Source organism: Nansenia antarctica (assembly GCF_963989245.1).
Source record: "Nansenia antarctica genome assembly, chromosome: 2".
NCBI classification, from domain to species: Eukaryota; Metazoa; Chordata; class Actinopteri; order Argentiniformes; family Microstomatidae; genus Nansenia; species Nansenia antarctica.
The window spans coordinates 30294988-30310764 of NC_137675.1; the positions used below are offsets into that span (position 1 = coordinate 30294988).

At 46.9% G+C, this 15777-nt stretch overlaps 1 protein-coding gene across 2 annotated transcripts in view; it reads right to left on the reverse strand.

Annotated features, from left to right (window-relative positions):
* Positions 1 to 4836: 4836 nt before the first annotated feature.
* gcgrb (glucagon receptor b) overlaps positions 4837 to 15777 on the reverse strand; it is a 97754-nt gene continuing 86813 nt past the window's right edge. For both annotated transcript variants that reach the window (XM_080522479.1, XM_080522480.1), the window contains exons 11-14: positions 15648 to 15736; positions 8597 to 8741; positions 7249 to 7290; positions 4837 to 5921 (exon numbers count right to left, since the gene is read on the reverse strand). In XM_080522479.1, the coding sequence (XP_080378605.1) occupies positions 5397 to 5921; positions 7249 to 7290; positions 8597 to 8741; positions 15648 to 15736 (801 nt within the window). In that variant the 3' untranslated portion in view covers positions 4837 to 5396. The remainder of the gene's footprint in view (positions 5922 to 7248; positions 7291 to 8596; positions 8742 to 15647; positions 15737 to 15777) is intronic.

Consider the following 15777-nt stretch of genomic DNA (forward strand, 5'->3'; position numbering starts at 1 on the left):
AGGAGTTCATCATGGCCCTTCACACATGAACACACACGCATCCCTGATGCAATTAGGTGAAGGTGAAACGTGTCCATGTCCACTGATTGCCCAGTGTGTGTGTGTGTGTGTGTGTGTGTGTGTGTGTGTGTGTGCGTGTGTGTGCGTGTGTGTGTGTGTGTATGTGTATGTGTGTGTGTGTGTGGGTGGGGGTGTGTGTGTGTGTGTGGGTGGGGTTGTGTGTGTGTGTGTGTGTGTGTGAGTGTGTGTGAGTGTGAGTGTGTATGTGTGTGCATGTATGTGTGTGTGTGTAAATGACTGTTTAGTAGACATGCATCTATTATTAAACATGAGTTTGATCCAAATACCAAGTGCAATCGCAGGAAAATCTGCGAGCGCACAATTCCAACAACAGCTGTCTGTCGGTGAAAGAGGAGTGCAGTTCAATGACACAGATGGTAGTCGTAGCAACAGCTGTTTTAGGTTGGTAGTTATCCACTTGTAGGCTTATTGTGACACAGATGGTTAGGGTTAGGGCTAGATTAGGCTAACCCTAACCCTTACAGTAGCAACATCTGGTTTAGGTTAGTCATCCTCTTGTAGGCTTATTCTGCCTGGCTGAGGTATTTGTGACAGCAGCTGGTGAAAGGGGGAACAAGTCAGCAACCAATCCAAATTATTATTTTTTCGGTCTGAGTTTTCTTCTGAAAGATGTAAATATTGCAATACAATGGATTCGGTGGTCCCCACTACTACCTAGTTAAGTACAACACTACTTTACCTTGTTAGGAGGCTCACAAAACCAAACAAGCTGTGTTAGTTGACTAGCGAGTGTGTCATTGACTTTCAACAACGTCGACATGTATTTACATTCCTCTGAATAAAAGTCGGAACATTTGGTCGGTTGCCGACTTGATCCTTTCACCAGCTGCCGTCACATTTTGTCTGGACGCGGTCTCATTATCCGCCCCATGGCGAGCCTCCCGGCCCCACAGCATCGTCTGAACTGCAACAACATCCGTGGCAGTTGGTAGAGCATGGTGCTAGCAACGCTTGTAGGTTGTGAGTTCGATTCCTGCCGGGACCATGTATGCACTCCCAGCTATGTAAGCCTCTTTGGATGACAGCGTCAGCTTCATGGCATGTAAACATCATCAAATGAGTCCAGGGAAAACTGTTGCGCCTTGCGGTGTCCTTTTTCTCTTCCAGTGATTGGTTGTAGGTGCGGTAGTTTAAAAAAATGATGAGACAGTGAATGTAGAGGAACTCGCACACTGCATAAACTTTAAGGAAAACTCCCTTAGACAGAGATTTTTTTATTTTATTTTATCATGCTCTGTGCTCTGGTGCAAAAAGTAGCACTTAGCACCAGAGCACTTAGCACTTTTTGTAAGAGCATGATAACATAAAGAAAACAATATTTTTCTAATCTCTGTCTAAGGAGTTTTCCACACTGTCACATCATCAAATGGACATCGTAAATAAACCCTAAACCTAATTGCCTACCTCGTTACCAATTTAAAATAATAATAATAACAATAAAAAATATCGAGCATGAGCCACTCACTCCCCCGCTACTGTCTCTGGAGAGGTCAAGAGGTCAAGAGGTCGACGGGTCGAGTAGGGGCTGTCGTTCTACGCACGAGGACAGCGTTCGCCTCGGAGGGTTTCGAACAAAGGACGCGCCATAAAAGACAATTAAGTCTGCAGACTGAGCTCGGTTTTTAGATCATACCTAATTATTGATTCAACAGACCCCCACAACCACACCCCTCTCTCGTATTCATGACTATTGACGTTCGTTTCACAGACCCTTTCATCCGTACCCAAGCAATCCCATTCATTTAGCGTCGAAAGTAATGTATTCTGGATGTCATTTATTTATTGTGTGTGTGTGTGTGTGTTGTGCGTGGGGGGATGCATACAAACAGATCATAGGAAAGCCGGGGAGTCAATTATTTAGCCACATCAAACACATCAGTCCATGAGCACGCCTCTGAGAGAGAGCCCAATGTCACGCGAAGAAGCTATACGCTAACAAACGGCATGGCTCATAAGAGTCTACAAACACTGAGTTAACTCCAATTTGACAACACGCCCATGACCGATGGATTTATCTGACTCTCTCTCTATCCATCGCTCTCTCTCCCTCTCTCTCTCCCTTGCACACTCTCTCTCTCTACCTCTCTCTACCTCTCTTTCCCTCTCTCCCTTGTGCACTCTCTCACTCTACCTCTCTCCCTCTCTCTCTCTCTGTCTCCCTCTCTCTCTGTCTCTCTCTCTCTGTCTCCCTCTCTCTCTCTGTCTGTCTCCCTCTCTCTCTCTCTACCTTGCGCACTCTCTCTCTGTCTCCCTCTCCCTCCATCGCTCTCTCTCTGTCTCCCTCTCTCTCTCTCTTTCCCTCTCCCCCTCTCACTCTCTTTCCCTAATACAGCTGCCGCAGAATGTCTCAACACTTGTGTCTCTTTCTAGTTAGATACAGTTGGAAGTGATTAGACACAAAGAGCTGTCATTGTTGATATTTAAGTGACATCATTTCTCTGGGAGTCTTATGCCATTTAGCTGACGCAGTCAGTTACACTGCAGTGAGAGAAGCAGTACATACTGTCCCAACAGGAATCAAACCCACAACCTTAGCGTTAAACCCAGAACTAGAACTATAGGTTCCCACCTAACCCTAATCCAGAACTAGAACTATAGGTTCCCACCTAACCCTAAACCAGAACTAGAACTATAGGTTCCCACCTAACCCTAAACCAGAACTAGAACTATAGGTTCCCACCTAACCCTAAACCAGAACTAGAACTATAGGTTCCCACCTAACCCTAAACCCAGAACTAGAACTATCGGTTCCCACCTAACCCTAAACCAGAACTAGAACTATAGGTTCCCACCTAACCCTAAACCCAGAACTAGAACTATCGGTTCCCACCTAACCCTAAACCCAGAACTAGAACTATCGGTTCCCACCTAACCCTAAACCAGAACTAGAACTATCGGTTCCCACCTAACCCTAAACCCAGAACTAGAACTATCGGTTCCCACCTAACCCTAAACCAGAACTAGAACTATCGGTTTGCGTTGGTGGAAAGGAGGCAGTTGATTGCTGGGTTCTTTTCAACTGTGGCTGACGGAAGCTCCCGGAACATTGACACAAAGCTTTATGCTAGAGATCCGAATGACAGAGAGACACGTCTTCAGAGACAGTTGGTCATCGTCGCTTTTTAATAATCATCATCTTTTGAATCGTCTTGATTGAAAATGTGGGACACAAAACAACATGGTTTCCTTTTTCACCTTTTTCTTTTGTTTTAAATATATCTTTGTATGTACAGTGCACACACACACACACACACACACACACACACACACACACACACACACACACCATTGCAGCGGTGGCATAACACACTTTTAAACTGGGCTGGGTGAGGATAGCTGACTATCTGGGCTTTAAATTGTATTTGTTTTCTTTCAAATACTCAGAGTTTGACTGAGCCTGTCTGGCGCACTATTCCAATGGCTTCATTGCGCCAGGCAAGCTCAATCAAGCACAGATACATTATTTAAAGTAAACAAATACGATTTGAACCTTGGTGTGATGGAATTAATAATAATAATAATAATAATACAAATACAAATAATAATAATAATAATAATAATAATAATAATATTCATATTCATATTCATATTCATATTCATATTCATATTCATATTCAACATTAGCTTGATAGAATTTAAACCATGAGTTCAACAGAGGATATCTTCATCTCTATGTACAGACATTAAACTTAAACCACGCCCACAGTGCTGTACTGTCCACAGTAACACATACATTCAGACATACATTGGGTCGTGGATAGGGGAGCGAGGGGGGGAAGGGAGGGGGGGAGGGAGGGGGGGGAGGGAGGGAGGCGGGGGGGGGGGGGGGGACAGTGCCTAGGTAAAAGCCGGTAGGACGCATCATTAAGTTATTATAGTTGATTGGCTGTTTGTTGTTTTTCAAACCTGAATAACTTTAACTCTGTACATACTGCAATGACCTCATAAACGCTGGCCATACATCCCACCCTCAGAAACTACCCATCATGCTCTCTAGGAGATAGATAGTAGGGTCTGGCGTTCCACAATCCTAGCAGCCTCGGGGGAGGGGGGAGGGAGGGGGGAGGGAGGGGGTGAGAGGAGGGGAACATTCTGGAACATTCACAGCTGGGGAAGCAGGGTCTCCTGGGTATGGATCCTGTCCTGGACCTGAACCCCCGGGGGGAGGGGGGGGGGGGGGTGCTTTGGGTTGAAATGGCACGCTTTGGGATGTGTGTGTGTGTGTGGGGGGGGGGGGGGGAGGGGGGATGGTGTGGGTGTGTGTGTGTGTGTGTGTGTGTGTGTGTGTGTGTGTGTGTGGGTGTATGGGTGTGTGTGTGGGTGTGTGTGTGTGCGGACACATGCCCGTGAGGGTTTGTGTAATAAGACAGATGTATTGTCATTCAAAGTGTGTGTGTGTGTGTGTGTGTGTGGGGGGGGGGGGGGTGCATGTGTGTGTGTGTGTGGGTGGGTGTGGGTGTGGGTGTGGGTGGGTGTGTGTGTGTGTGTGTGGGTGTGTGTGTGGGAGTGTGTGTGTATGTGTGTGTGTGTGTGTGTGTGTGTGTGTGTGTGTGTGTGCGGACACATGCCCGTGAGGGTTTGTATAATAACACAGAGGTATCGTCGTTCAAAGTGTGTGTGAACTTCAATCCATCGTGACGTTAATTTGACACTTAATTCATTCGAATTGTCTAGCTGAGTCGCTAGCTGCTAATTCCACGGGTAATTCGGTTTAAAAAAAAAAAAAGAAGAAAGAAAGAAGAAGATTACGGTGGCTGCCAGGGGTTTCCACGGTAGCACACATACACAGGTTAACAAGCATGGCTCACAGTAGCACAAGGAAAGAGACACAGGGGAGCATTGGGTAAGCATTCCTTTTAGCGGTCATCCACACACGAGCTTAGCACGGCTTGCAATAGCGGTACGTTAGCGGTGTCGCCCCCGTTAGCGGTTCATCGTCACTCGCGATGTTTTGAAGTCAGTGTTAGCTTGTCCGCCGCCGTCGTCGTTGCGCTCCCCGAAATCCCAGCGCCGCTCGGGGTCCCGAAGACAGACAGACACTTAATCAAAGTTTCGTCACGCCACCCTCATCTTCCTGACCTCTACGCGTACCACTCACCCCCACCAGTAGGGGGCGTCTCCCTTCTCTTCAAGCCTCAATAACCACTCAGGGGGTACCCCACTCATTGTAGGTCCAGATTCTACGGTCTGAGGTCTTCTTGAGGGACAATAAACATCAATTAAACCTTTGGGAGGGGGGGGGGGGGGAAGCTCTCGTTCTCTCCACCCCCTATCCCCCGCCCTCCCTCCCTCCCTCCCCCCCTCCTCGCCCCTGGTTAGAAATTGCTCTCCGCGCCCTCGGGCGACCGCGAGGCGGCGTAACACTGCACCCTCTCCTCCAAGCTGATGTCCTCGGTCAGGGTGTCGCTGGTGCTGCTGGCGCCCCTGCGTGGCGGGGAGGGGAACTGCAGGGCGGACGACCTCGTCTTGCCTCCTCCTCCTCCTCCTTTGCCGTTGCCGTGGCGACAGGAGGGGAACACCAGCCTGCGGGTCTCTTCCGAGCCGCCGCCGCCGCCGCCGCCTCCGCCGCAGCGGGAGGACTTGGGGGCGGGTTCGGGGGAGGGGGGGCTCGTCCCTCCACCTCCTCGTCCCCCCCCACCACCCCCACCCCGGGCGTCGTTGGTGCCATTGGTGCCGCCGCCGGGGGGGTTGTTGTCGTCGTTGAGCAGGTCCGCCTGGTTGCCGGCGGTGATGCTGTTGCCCTTGGCGTGGGGCGTCTGGCTGTGGGTGTGGCGGTACTCCTCCTCGATGTCCTTGCCCAGCTTCCAGCGCTTCCACTTCTTCAGCATCTCGGACTGGACCTGGAGAGATGGGGGGGGGGGAGGAGGGGAGGGGAGAGAGATGAGGAGAAAGAGGTGTGGGGGGGGGGAGAGATGAGGAGAAAGAGGTTGGGGGGGCAGAGAGAGAGAGAGAGAGATGAGGAGATAGAGGTTGGGGGGGCAGAGAGAGAGAGAGAGAGATGAGGAGATAGAGGTTGGGGGGGCAGAGAGGGAGAGAGAGAGAGGTGGGGGGGCAGAGAGAGAGAGAGAGAGATGAGGAGATAGAGGTGGGGGGGAGAGGGAAACAGAGTGACAGAGAGAGTGATGAGGGTCAGCGGAAGAGAGAGAAATGGGAGACAGAGGAAAAAGAAGAAAGAGAACAAAAGCGAGTGAATGTGATTGAGAATGAGAGATTGAAAGTGAGAGGAAGCAGGAGAGGCAGAGGAAGGGGGAGCGAGAGAGAGAGGGCGAAAGAACAAAAGAAAGAAAGAAAGAAGAATAAAGAATGATGGGGGTACAGCGAAAGAGAGAGGCTTTCAATAGATTACTATCTTGACAAATAATACATCAAGTATATATTATATTACAGAGATGATCTGATGTCTGCAGCAGCCAGCAGCACTCCATCAGGATTGCTTGTTGGGAGACTTGAATCAAGGTTGTTGTTTTTTTTCATATTTCTTGTCATAAACATTTTCACATTTCCGAAAACGGCACAACAGGACACACGATAAGACAAACTACTCAGACATTACAAAACAACATGGTTGTACCCCAAAGAGTAGTCCAGGATTGAAAGAGGGATGAGAGTCAGAGTGGACTTTGCCAGTCTAGAGAGAGACAGAGAGAGAGAGAGAGAGAGAGAGAGAGAGAGAGAGAAAGAGGGAGAGAGAGGGAGAGAGAGACAGAGAGGGAGAGAGAGAGAGACAGAGAGAGAGAGAGAGAGAGAGAGACAGAAAGAGAGAGAAAGAGGGAGAGAGAAAGAGGGAGACAGAAAGAGAGAGAGAGAAAGAGAAAGAGAGAGAAAGAGGGAGAGAGAAAGACGGAGACAGAAAGAGAGAGAGAGACAGAAAGAGAGAGAAAGAGGGAGAGAGAAAGAGGGAGACAGAAAGAGAGAGAGAGGGAGAGAGAAAGAGAGAGAGAAAGAGAGAGAGAGAGAGAAACTATACAGTAGTCCAGTATTGAAAGTAATAGTAAGGGTCACGTCATGGAGCAGGGAGTGAAATACAGTTGACCAATAATGATATATCGACAGATCCTTTCATTCTAGGGAATGAATCAATCTCTGGGATTGCTTTGATCAGAGGGGCCCCGAATATTATTGAAGAGCCCTGATTTCCCCTTCAGATGAATGGAGGTTAAGACTCACCTCTTTGTTGACGAAGCAATACAAGATGGCCACCAGCAGCCCCTGTGGAAGGAAGCAGGGGAAACACAACATCATCACCATGGAAACACAACATCATCACCCTGATAGTAGACCACACAGCCCCATTACAACACTGTTCATTTTGGCAGGCTTTTAGACGTTTCATCTTGGTTTTGGTCTGGTTTTGGTCTGGTTTTGGTCTGGTTTTGGTCTGGTTTTGGTTGACGAAGACCGAAGGCATTTTAGTGTGGTTTTGGTCTACAATTCGTCAATGACTAGGGCTAGACTCAAATGTTTTGTGGAGTTTTTGTGGACTGAAACTGGACTGGAATGTTTTCGGTTTTCGTCAACCGGAAATGGACTGGAACTAGGATGGAGGTGACTGGGTGTGACTAGAACTGGTGTGCATCTTTTAGGGGCGGCAGTGTCTAAGGAGGTAGAGCCGCCGTCTAATGATCGCCAGGTTGGCAGATCGGCGGTTCGAGCCCCGGCTGGCCACATGTCGAAGTGTCCTTGGACAACAAGTGAGCGGGCCGGCGCCTTGCATGGCAGCTTGCCGCCATTGGTGTGTGAATGTGTGTGTGAATGGGTGAATGAGAGGCCGTTGTAAAGCGCTTTGGATAAAGTCGCTATATAAGTACAGTCCATTTACCATTTACCATCTTTGGCCAAAATTAACACTGCATTACAAGTACACTACAACTCAAACCCGCCCCTCAGTACAACTCTATTCCACCCCTCATCGCTCAAACAATAGGAAGCTCCAGATAAGTGGAGCGAGTTTAAGTGATTGTGAAACACCCTCTGTCTTTCTGAGGTTCAACTGATGTTATCAAGCAGGGCAGATAAATCTGCCTTCATGGCCTGGGCCTTATCTGCACTGATCAATGTAAACGCTGACTGATAGCCAGGTACTTGTGTACCTGACCTGACTCAACATTTTTAGTCGCTGATGCTGAACGTTTGTTATGTCTTTTTTAAAGGTCCAGATTCCCCAAAATTGCCCCAAAACTTTAAAAAGTTTCCTGAATCTGAATAGCCATATAATAATAATAATAATAATAATAAAAATAAAAATAAAAACTCCTCAGGTCCACAATTATAAAAGACAAATAATTATATTACTACATAATTACACCTCTATTACATCCTAATCACCATAACAACCATAATTATGGCTTTCGAATGCCAACATCGGCAGTAAAACGTTATTGAAAATGGGTTATCTTGTGAGCTACACTAGAGGTAGGCTAGCCACCTCCCCAATCCTAACCTCAGCTGTTAGGGACACCAAAACATTCCAACGACTGCGAGCTACTGAGTACAGGAAGTTATTTTGACCCCTGACCTGGAAGGAGTTAAACAGGAGGTCGTAGAAGAGGCGTATGAGACGCATCATGGAGCCTTTGGGGACGGACTCATCGATGACGAAGGTGAAGAGGATGGCATGGATCCCCAACAGAGGGATCAGAGTCAGAGTGGACTTGGCCAGTCTAGAGAAAGAGAGAGAGAGAGAGAGAGAGAGAGAGAGAGAGAGAGAGAGAGAGAGAGAGAAGGAGAGAGAGAGATAGAGAGAGAGAGAGAGAGAGAGAGAGAGAGAGGGAGAGAGAGAGAGAGAGAGAGAAAGAAAGAGAGAGAGAGAAAGAGAGAGAGAGAGAGAGGGAGAGAGAAAGAGAGAGAGAGAGACAGAGAGAGAGAGAGAGAGGGAGAGAGAGCGAGAAGAGAGAAAGAAAGAGAGAGAGAGTGGAGAGTTGAAAGAGAGAGTGGAGAGTTGAGAGAGAGAGAGAGAGTGGAGAGTTGAGAGAGAGAAAGAGAAAGAAAGAGAGAGAGAGAGAAAGAGAGAGAGAGAGAAAGAAAGAGAGAGAGAGAGAGATTGAGATTTACCTTTTTCTTTATTCACCTTTCAAAACATACAGGTTATTTAATTTACTTCATAAGAAAAGCACAACCATCAAAATCAAAAAAAGGACCACATTTCAAAATATAGAAAAGAAAAAAAAAAAACTTAAAAATGAAGCACCAGCAGCCCTTGTTGCAAAGAACATAAAACTTCCCCAATACCCCAAATACTCATAAAAGCATCTAAATTATCAGTTAACTGGTAAAAAACAAACTCCAGCCTGAGGCGTGCTGCCAGCAATCCACACATCATCAGGAGTGGGTCTACTGACCCCTGACCCTGGATACAATTCTTTCTGGTTTTCCATATGGCCAGTTTCGCCACTCCTGATAAATAATTTAATAAAACATGTAAAAACCTTTTTGCCGCCGAATATCGTGGACCATAGATAAAAAGTTTAAAAGAAAAGACAGTTCCCAACCCCATAAAAAACTCCTCCAGCTGACTAAAAATAGCCCTCAGTCTTGGACACTGGATGAAAAGGTGCTGTAAGGACTCCCCTGCTGAGCAAAACGGGCAGTCCTCAACTATGTCTGGGTTCAAGTGCACCAGATGTCTATTGGTGGCTATGGCCCCATGTATAATCCTCCACTGGAGGTCACCTGTCCGTTTTTCACAGGGGGACTTGTACAGGGACCTCCAGCAGCCTTTCGGGGAAGAGTCTGGAGCGAAGAACTCAGTCCACCTCGATGCCTCGATCCCCGCCAAGGAACCCAAGTGTGAGACCTTCACACAGCTGTAATATACCGCCTTCTTGCTTAACGTCTCAAATTCCCCCAACTCCGGGGTTGTAAAAGACAGTAGCCCCCCCTCCTTCCTGCCACTCGCCAACAGCAGGGGAGACAAACAAAGGCGGAAACACATACTCCCACTCATCATCCCATTGGTCAGATAAAGTACGGTTTTCAGCAAATGCTCTTAGGGGCTCCGGCAGGGATGCACAGACCTCCTCCACCAACCTCTCGAGTACTCTGACGGATCTGATGTGAGTTTTCTCTGCCAGCTGTTGTATGGATAAGGTCACCAAGTGGCCCAGTTTCACAACACCGGCCTCCCTCAGGTTGGACCGCAGGCTGGCAGAGGCCAAGATGGGTGTTCTTATGAGGGCATTATACAGCAATGGCTCCTCAAACAACCACATCCCAGGTGTTATTGCTGTACCTCTGTGGACCTTAAAAACTTGCCAAGCCTGCAGGACCGACGTATAGAAGGACGTCAGCCCAGTAAGGTCCACTAGCTCAAGCTGGAGCAGGATCAGCTGGTAATCATAGCCAAGGCGACCAGCCCTCCTCATCAGAAGACGGGCTGTATCCCGCCAGCTCAAGTTATAAATCATTCTTTGCGCTGCCTGCAGCCTGAAGGCCCTTATCCTGCCAGCAATGTCTATAAGGCCCTGCCCCCCTTCCTCCACTGGAAGGTACAATGCAGGGGCCTTAATCCAATGCTGGCCTGACCAGAAAAAACTCACCACCGTCCTCTGTATCTCCTCGACCAGGCCCCTTGGTGGAGTTAGAACGATCAGTCTGTGCCGTAAGGTCGAGGCGACCAAGTTGTTAACGACCAGAACTCTGCCCCTATTTGACAGCTGTGGTAACAGCCATTTCCACCTAGACAATCTGGTGCACACCTTCTCCACAACACCTTCCCAGTTCTGCCTCTGAAACTCCTCCGTACCTAAAAACAAACCTAAAACCCTCATACCTGCTCTTCCCCATTTAAGACCCCCCGGCAGACTGGGAGCTGCCCTATCCCGCCATTGTCCTACCTGCAAGGCCTCACTCTTCTCCCAGTTTACTTTTGCAGAGGAGGCCTTTTCATAAAAACCTAAAACCTCAACTAAAACCTCTACATCCCTCTGCTCCTTTATAAAAACACTCACATCATCAGCATACGCTGACACCACTAAGGGTGGGCTCTGTGGTAGCCCCGGTAGGGAGAGCCCTGTGAGACCATTCCTGAGTTTATTTAAAAATGGTTCAATTACCAGGGAGTATAACATCCCAGAGAGGGGGCAGCCCTGTCTGATCCCCCTCTCCACAGGAATAGGACAGCTCAGCGCGCCCCCCACCTTAACCATACAAGACGCGTCCTTATACAATAATTTTATAAATGCTAAAAAACCCTCCCCAAATCCAAAAGCCCTCAGTGTGGAAAATAAAAAAAACATGGTCAACACGATCAAAGGCCTTCTCTTGATCAAGAGATAAAACACCAACATCCAAATCATACATTTTACACACATCTAAAACATCTCTCATTAAAAACAGATTGTCCATTATTGTCCCATCCGGGATGCAATACGACTGGTCTTTCTGCACCAGTATTCCCAGATAGCCTTTTAGTCTGTTCGCCAACACCTTCGACAGCAATTTATAATCCGTGCATAAACGTGCCACAGGTCTCCAGTTTTTAATCAGGGCCAAGTCTCCTTTTTTGGAAGTAGAGAGAGTGCTGCCCGCCGGCAGGACACCGGTAAGACACCCTCCCTAACACACTCCTGTAATACCTCCAAAAAGTCTGTCCTCAACCAGCTCCAGAAGTGTTTATAAAAGTCTGCAGGCAACCCATCTATGCCTGGAGCGCGACCAGGTGCTAACTGTCCCACAGCAGCAGTGAGCTCCTCTAGGCTGATCGTGGTGTCCAAGGCAGAGACCTCCTCCCTCCCCAACTGGGGCAACCCCTGCAGAAGCTCTGCTGAAGCTCCTGCATCGGAGTCCTCCGCCCTGTAGAGGGCAGTATAAAAGCCTACGGCATGCTTCCTCATCTCAGCCGGTTCGGTGGTCAACCTCCCATCTTGGAGCTGGAGGCATACCATCTGCTTAGTCTGAGCCACAGATTTTTCTAAATTAAAAAAGAAGGAGCTAGGTGCATCCATGTCTTTGATCCTCATAAAACATGCCCTCACCATAGCTCCCTTCACCCTCTCACATAAAATCCTACTGAGCTCTTTATTTTTCTTATTTAAAAAATCCCCATCAAAACCCCCCCTGAGACCACCCTCAATGTCTTTGATCTCCTGCTCTAGCGTCTGAATGGCTGCCTTGACCCTACTGGTTGAGTGAGCAGTGTACTGCTGACAAAAAACCCGGATGTTTGTTTTCCCTACCTCGCACCACTGGCTTAAAGAGTCAAACTCTTCCTTCCTGCCCTTCCATATCTCCCAAAACATTTGACATTTTTCACAAAATAAATTATCTTGTAATAATTTAACATTAAAATGCCAATAAAAACTACACTTTGTGTTGGGGGAAAGATAAAAGTCTATGGTGACGAGGTGATGATCCGTAAAACCAACAGGGTAAATAAAACTGTTCAATAATTTAGGGCTAAAAACATGTGATACATAAAACCTATCTAATCTAGCTGCACTAATGATCCCATCGTTTATCCTCACCCATGTGTACTGTCTAACGTGTGTATTCTTTATTCTCCATACATCCACAAAATCTGCCTGTTTGATGATCCTAGACAACTGTGTGGAAGACTGTAGATGGGGTTCTTCACTGGTCCTATCTAGTGTGAAATCCACCGTGCAGTTCCAATCCCCTCCTAAATTGATGCATTCCTCCCGCCCACACTGTTGTAAGGCGTCCTTCAATTTTTAAAAAAGGTCCAGTCTCTCTGAGCCCTGATTGGGAGCATAAATATTAATAAAACAAAAACTGACCTCACCAATCTCAGCCCTGACCATCTGAACCCTACCCATTACTATTTCAACACTGGAAGTTACTTTTACAGCCATTCCAGGTGCGAACAACACAGCCACCCTACTGACCCCTCCACATTAAACCCCACTCCACTTCGTTTTCAATGTTGCTGTGTGTTTCCTGTAAAAACAAAACATCTAATCTTTTTTGTTCACACAGTTCGGACACTAAAGCCCTTCTGTCTATCCCTCCCGCCATTCATGTTCAAAGAACCAACCCTTAACCCGTGCATATGGAAATTAGAGGCTGAAAACCAGTGAACAGACAGAGAAAACAGATGGAAAATAAAACACACCCAGTGAAACAGCATCATATTTTTCATTTATTTAGATTTGCTCAATTTCTTTACCTTCTTCACCTTCCTCATCGCGGTGACATGCTTTCGTAGCCTAAAATGTTTTTTTTCATCTAAGTCATCAAGACTAACCCGCTTTTGCAACATCAGCACAGTCCTTATAAATTTCTCACTGTTGGGAAAATACTCATTCACCCTGTTCATTTTTTTCCCGTATGTTGCATCAAGGAACATGTTGATTTCCTCCAACGTATACATGTCACCTTGTGAGTCAGCTACTGAAAATTCTGACTCAACGTCAGAAACAGAGTCCATCTCCTCGTTATCGAGGTTCTCATTGACAGCCTGAAGCCAAACAAGTTAAAAAGGCACATTGAGACAACACACCCCAATGATGCAAAGAAGCCACTGGCCTTCTTTAAAAGAAAACGTACAGAGTACAGAAAGCAAGAAACTCATATGACAAAAGCAGCATCCGTAAGTACCAAAGCGCAAATAGCATCATTCAAGGTTGCATACAGAATTGCGAAGTGCAAGAAACCGCACACCATAGCTGAGGAGCTCATACTCCCAGCTGCACTGGATATGGTGTCAACTTTGATTGATGAGACAACCGCTGCAAAATTGAAGACCATTCCCCTGTCCAACGACACCATTGCAAGACGCATAGGTGAGATGTCAGAGGACTTTGAGGAACAACTCGCAGAGAAACTACACAAACGTTTTGCATTGCAAGTTGATGAGGCTACTGACAGTAATAAGGACTGCTTGTTTATTTCTTATGTCCGCTATGTAGATTCGGAGTCAATGAATGAAGACTTGCTGTTTTGCAAGCATGTGACAGGGAGAGCGACAGCTAATGAGCTATTTGGGATTCTTGACACTTACCTGACAGAACACGGACTGAAATGGGAGAACTGTGTGGGGTTTTGCTCAGATAGTGCGCAGACAATGGCCGGGAAAAGGAAGGGACTGCAGGCGCTAATAAATCGCGTCGCACCAAACGCGCAATGGACACACTGTGTCATTCACAGAGAGGCGCTCGCATCCAGGCAGCTTAGCCCTGAGCTAAATGAGGTTTTGACCGAAGTGATCGGTGTTGTAAATTTCATCAAAACCCGCCCGCTGAAAGCACGTCTGTTCTCTGCACTGTGTGAGGAAATGGGAGCTGAACACTCTGCTTTGCTGTTTCACAGTGAAGCAAGGTGGCTCTCCCGAGGGAAAGTGTTGTCCCGAGTCTTTGAGCTCAGAGAGGAGATTCAGGTGTTTATGGAGGAGGTGGGAATGCACGAATCTGCAAGCAAGTTCAGTAATTTAGAATTCCTGATGAAACTGGCCTATATCAGTGATGTGTTTGGAAAGCTCAACGAGCTGAATCTTCAGCTTCAAGGAAAAGACAAACACCTACCCCACCTGGCAGATAAGGTCAGCGCATTCACCAGAAAGCTGGAGGTGTGGGGCAGGCGCCTTGATGAAGGAAATACTGATCCTTTTCAGAACCTGACCAAGTTTGTAGAAAGCAGTGATTGTGATGCCACCACAGTGATCCCCTGCCTGAAGCAACACATCTCTTCCCTGGGAGCATTGTTCCAGAAATACTTCCCACACAACACTGCTGAGTATGACTGGGTGGTGGATCCATTCAATGCAGCAGGTTGGTAGGCAATTTTGATGACTAAATATAACTGTGACTATTTTGTGCTGTAGGCCTATATTTTATTAATGTTGTATGTATGTTACTAACTAACTACCTGGAATGGATTGTTGTAAAATTGAATCGTGTTATGTTTAATATGCAATTAATTACAAATAAGGTATCTCTATCTGTAGCACCTGCTGATTTCAGCTCTGCTGAAGAGGACCAACTCATCGAGCTGACCTCTGAGTCCACCCTGAGGCTGAGGTTCAATGGTCAGACACTGAGTGAATTCTGGCTTGGTGTGGAGAAGGAGTATCCACTCATAGGGCAGAGGGCTGTAGGCATCCTTCTTCCCTTCGCCACATCCTATCTCTGTGAGGCTGGCTTTTCAGCTGTTGCTTCACTGAAAACAAAGTACAGATCTAGGCTCAACATTGAGCAGGACTTGAGAGTGGCAGTGTCAGGCCTGCTACCCCGTTTTGAAAAGATCTGCAGTGCCAAACAGGCTCATTGCAGCCACTAATGCTGTAATGTTATGATGTTCTTGATTGTTAGTGTTCATTTTCTTGAGAATTGTAATCGAAAAATATTGTTATTGTGTTTATTTATTATATTGTGTTATTTGTATTTATAGGTTTTTTGTTGGGAGACAGTGTTATGTGGTTCAGTTCAATAAATGTAAACTTGCCCCATGTTGTGACAGTTTTTTGGGGGTGAGGTGGGGCTCACACATTTTTTGTCCTCCCAAGGGGGGCTTGACAGAAAAAGTTTGAGAACCACTGCTGTAGCATCAAGTGCATTAGAGTGGAATGGGTTAAAGCCAAGCGAAGGATGCATGGACTTGTAGTCCTGACATACCTGAACTTGTAGTCTGTGTACCTCATCTGATGGGCCTTCAGCTTGGACATCAGGATCAGGATAATCCGGATGAAGATGAAGAAATTAATCTGAGTGAAGGAGAACAAACATCATATACAGGGAACACAAC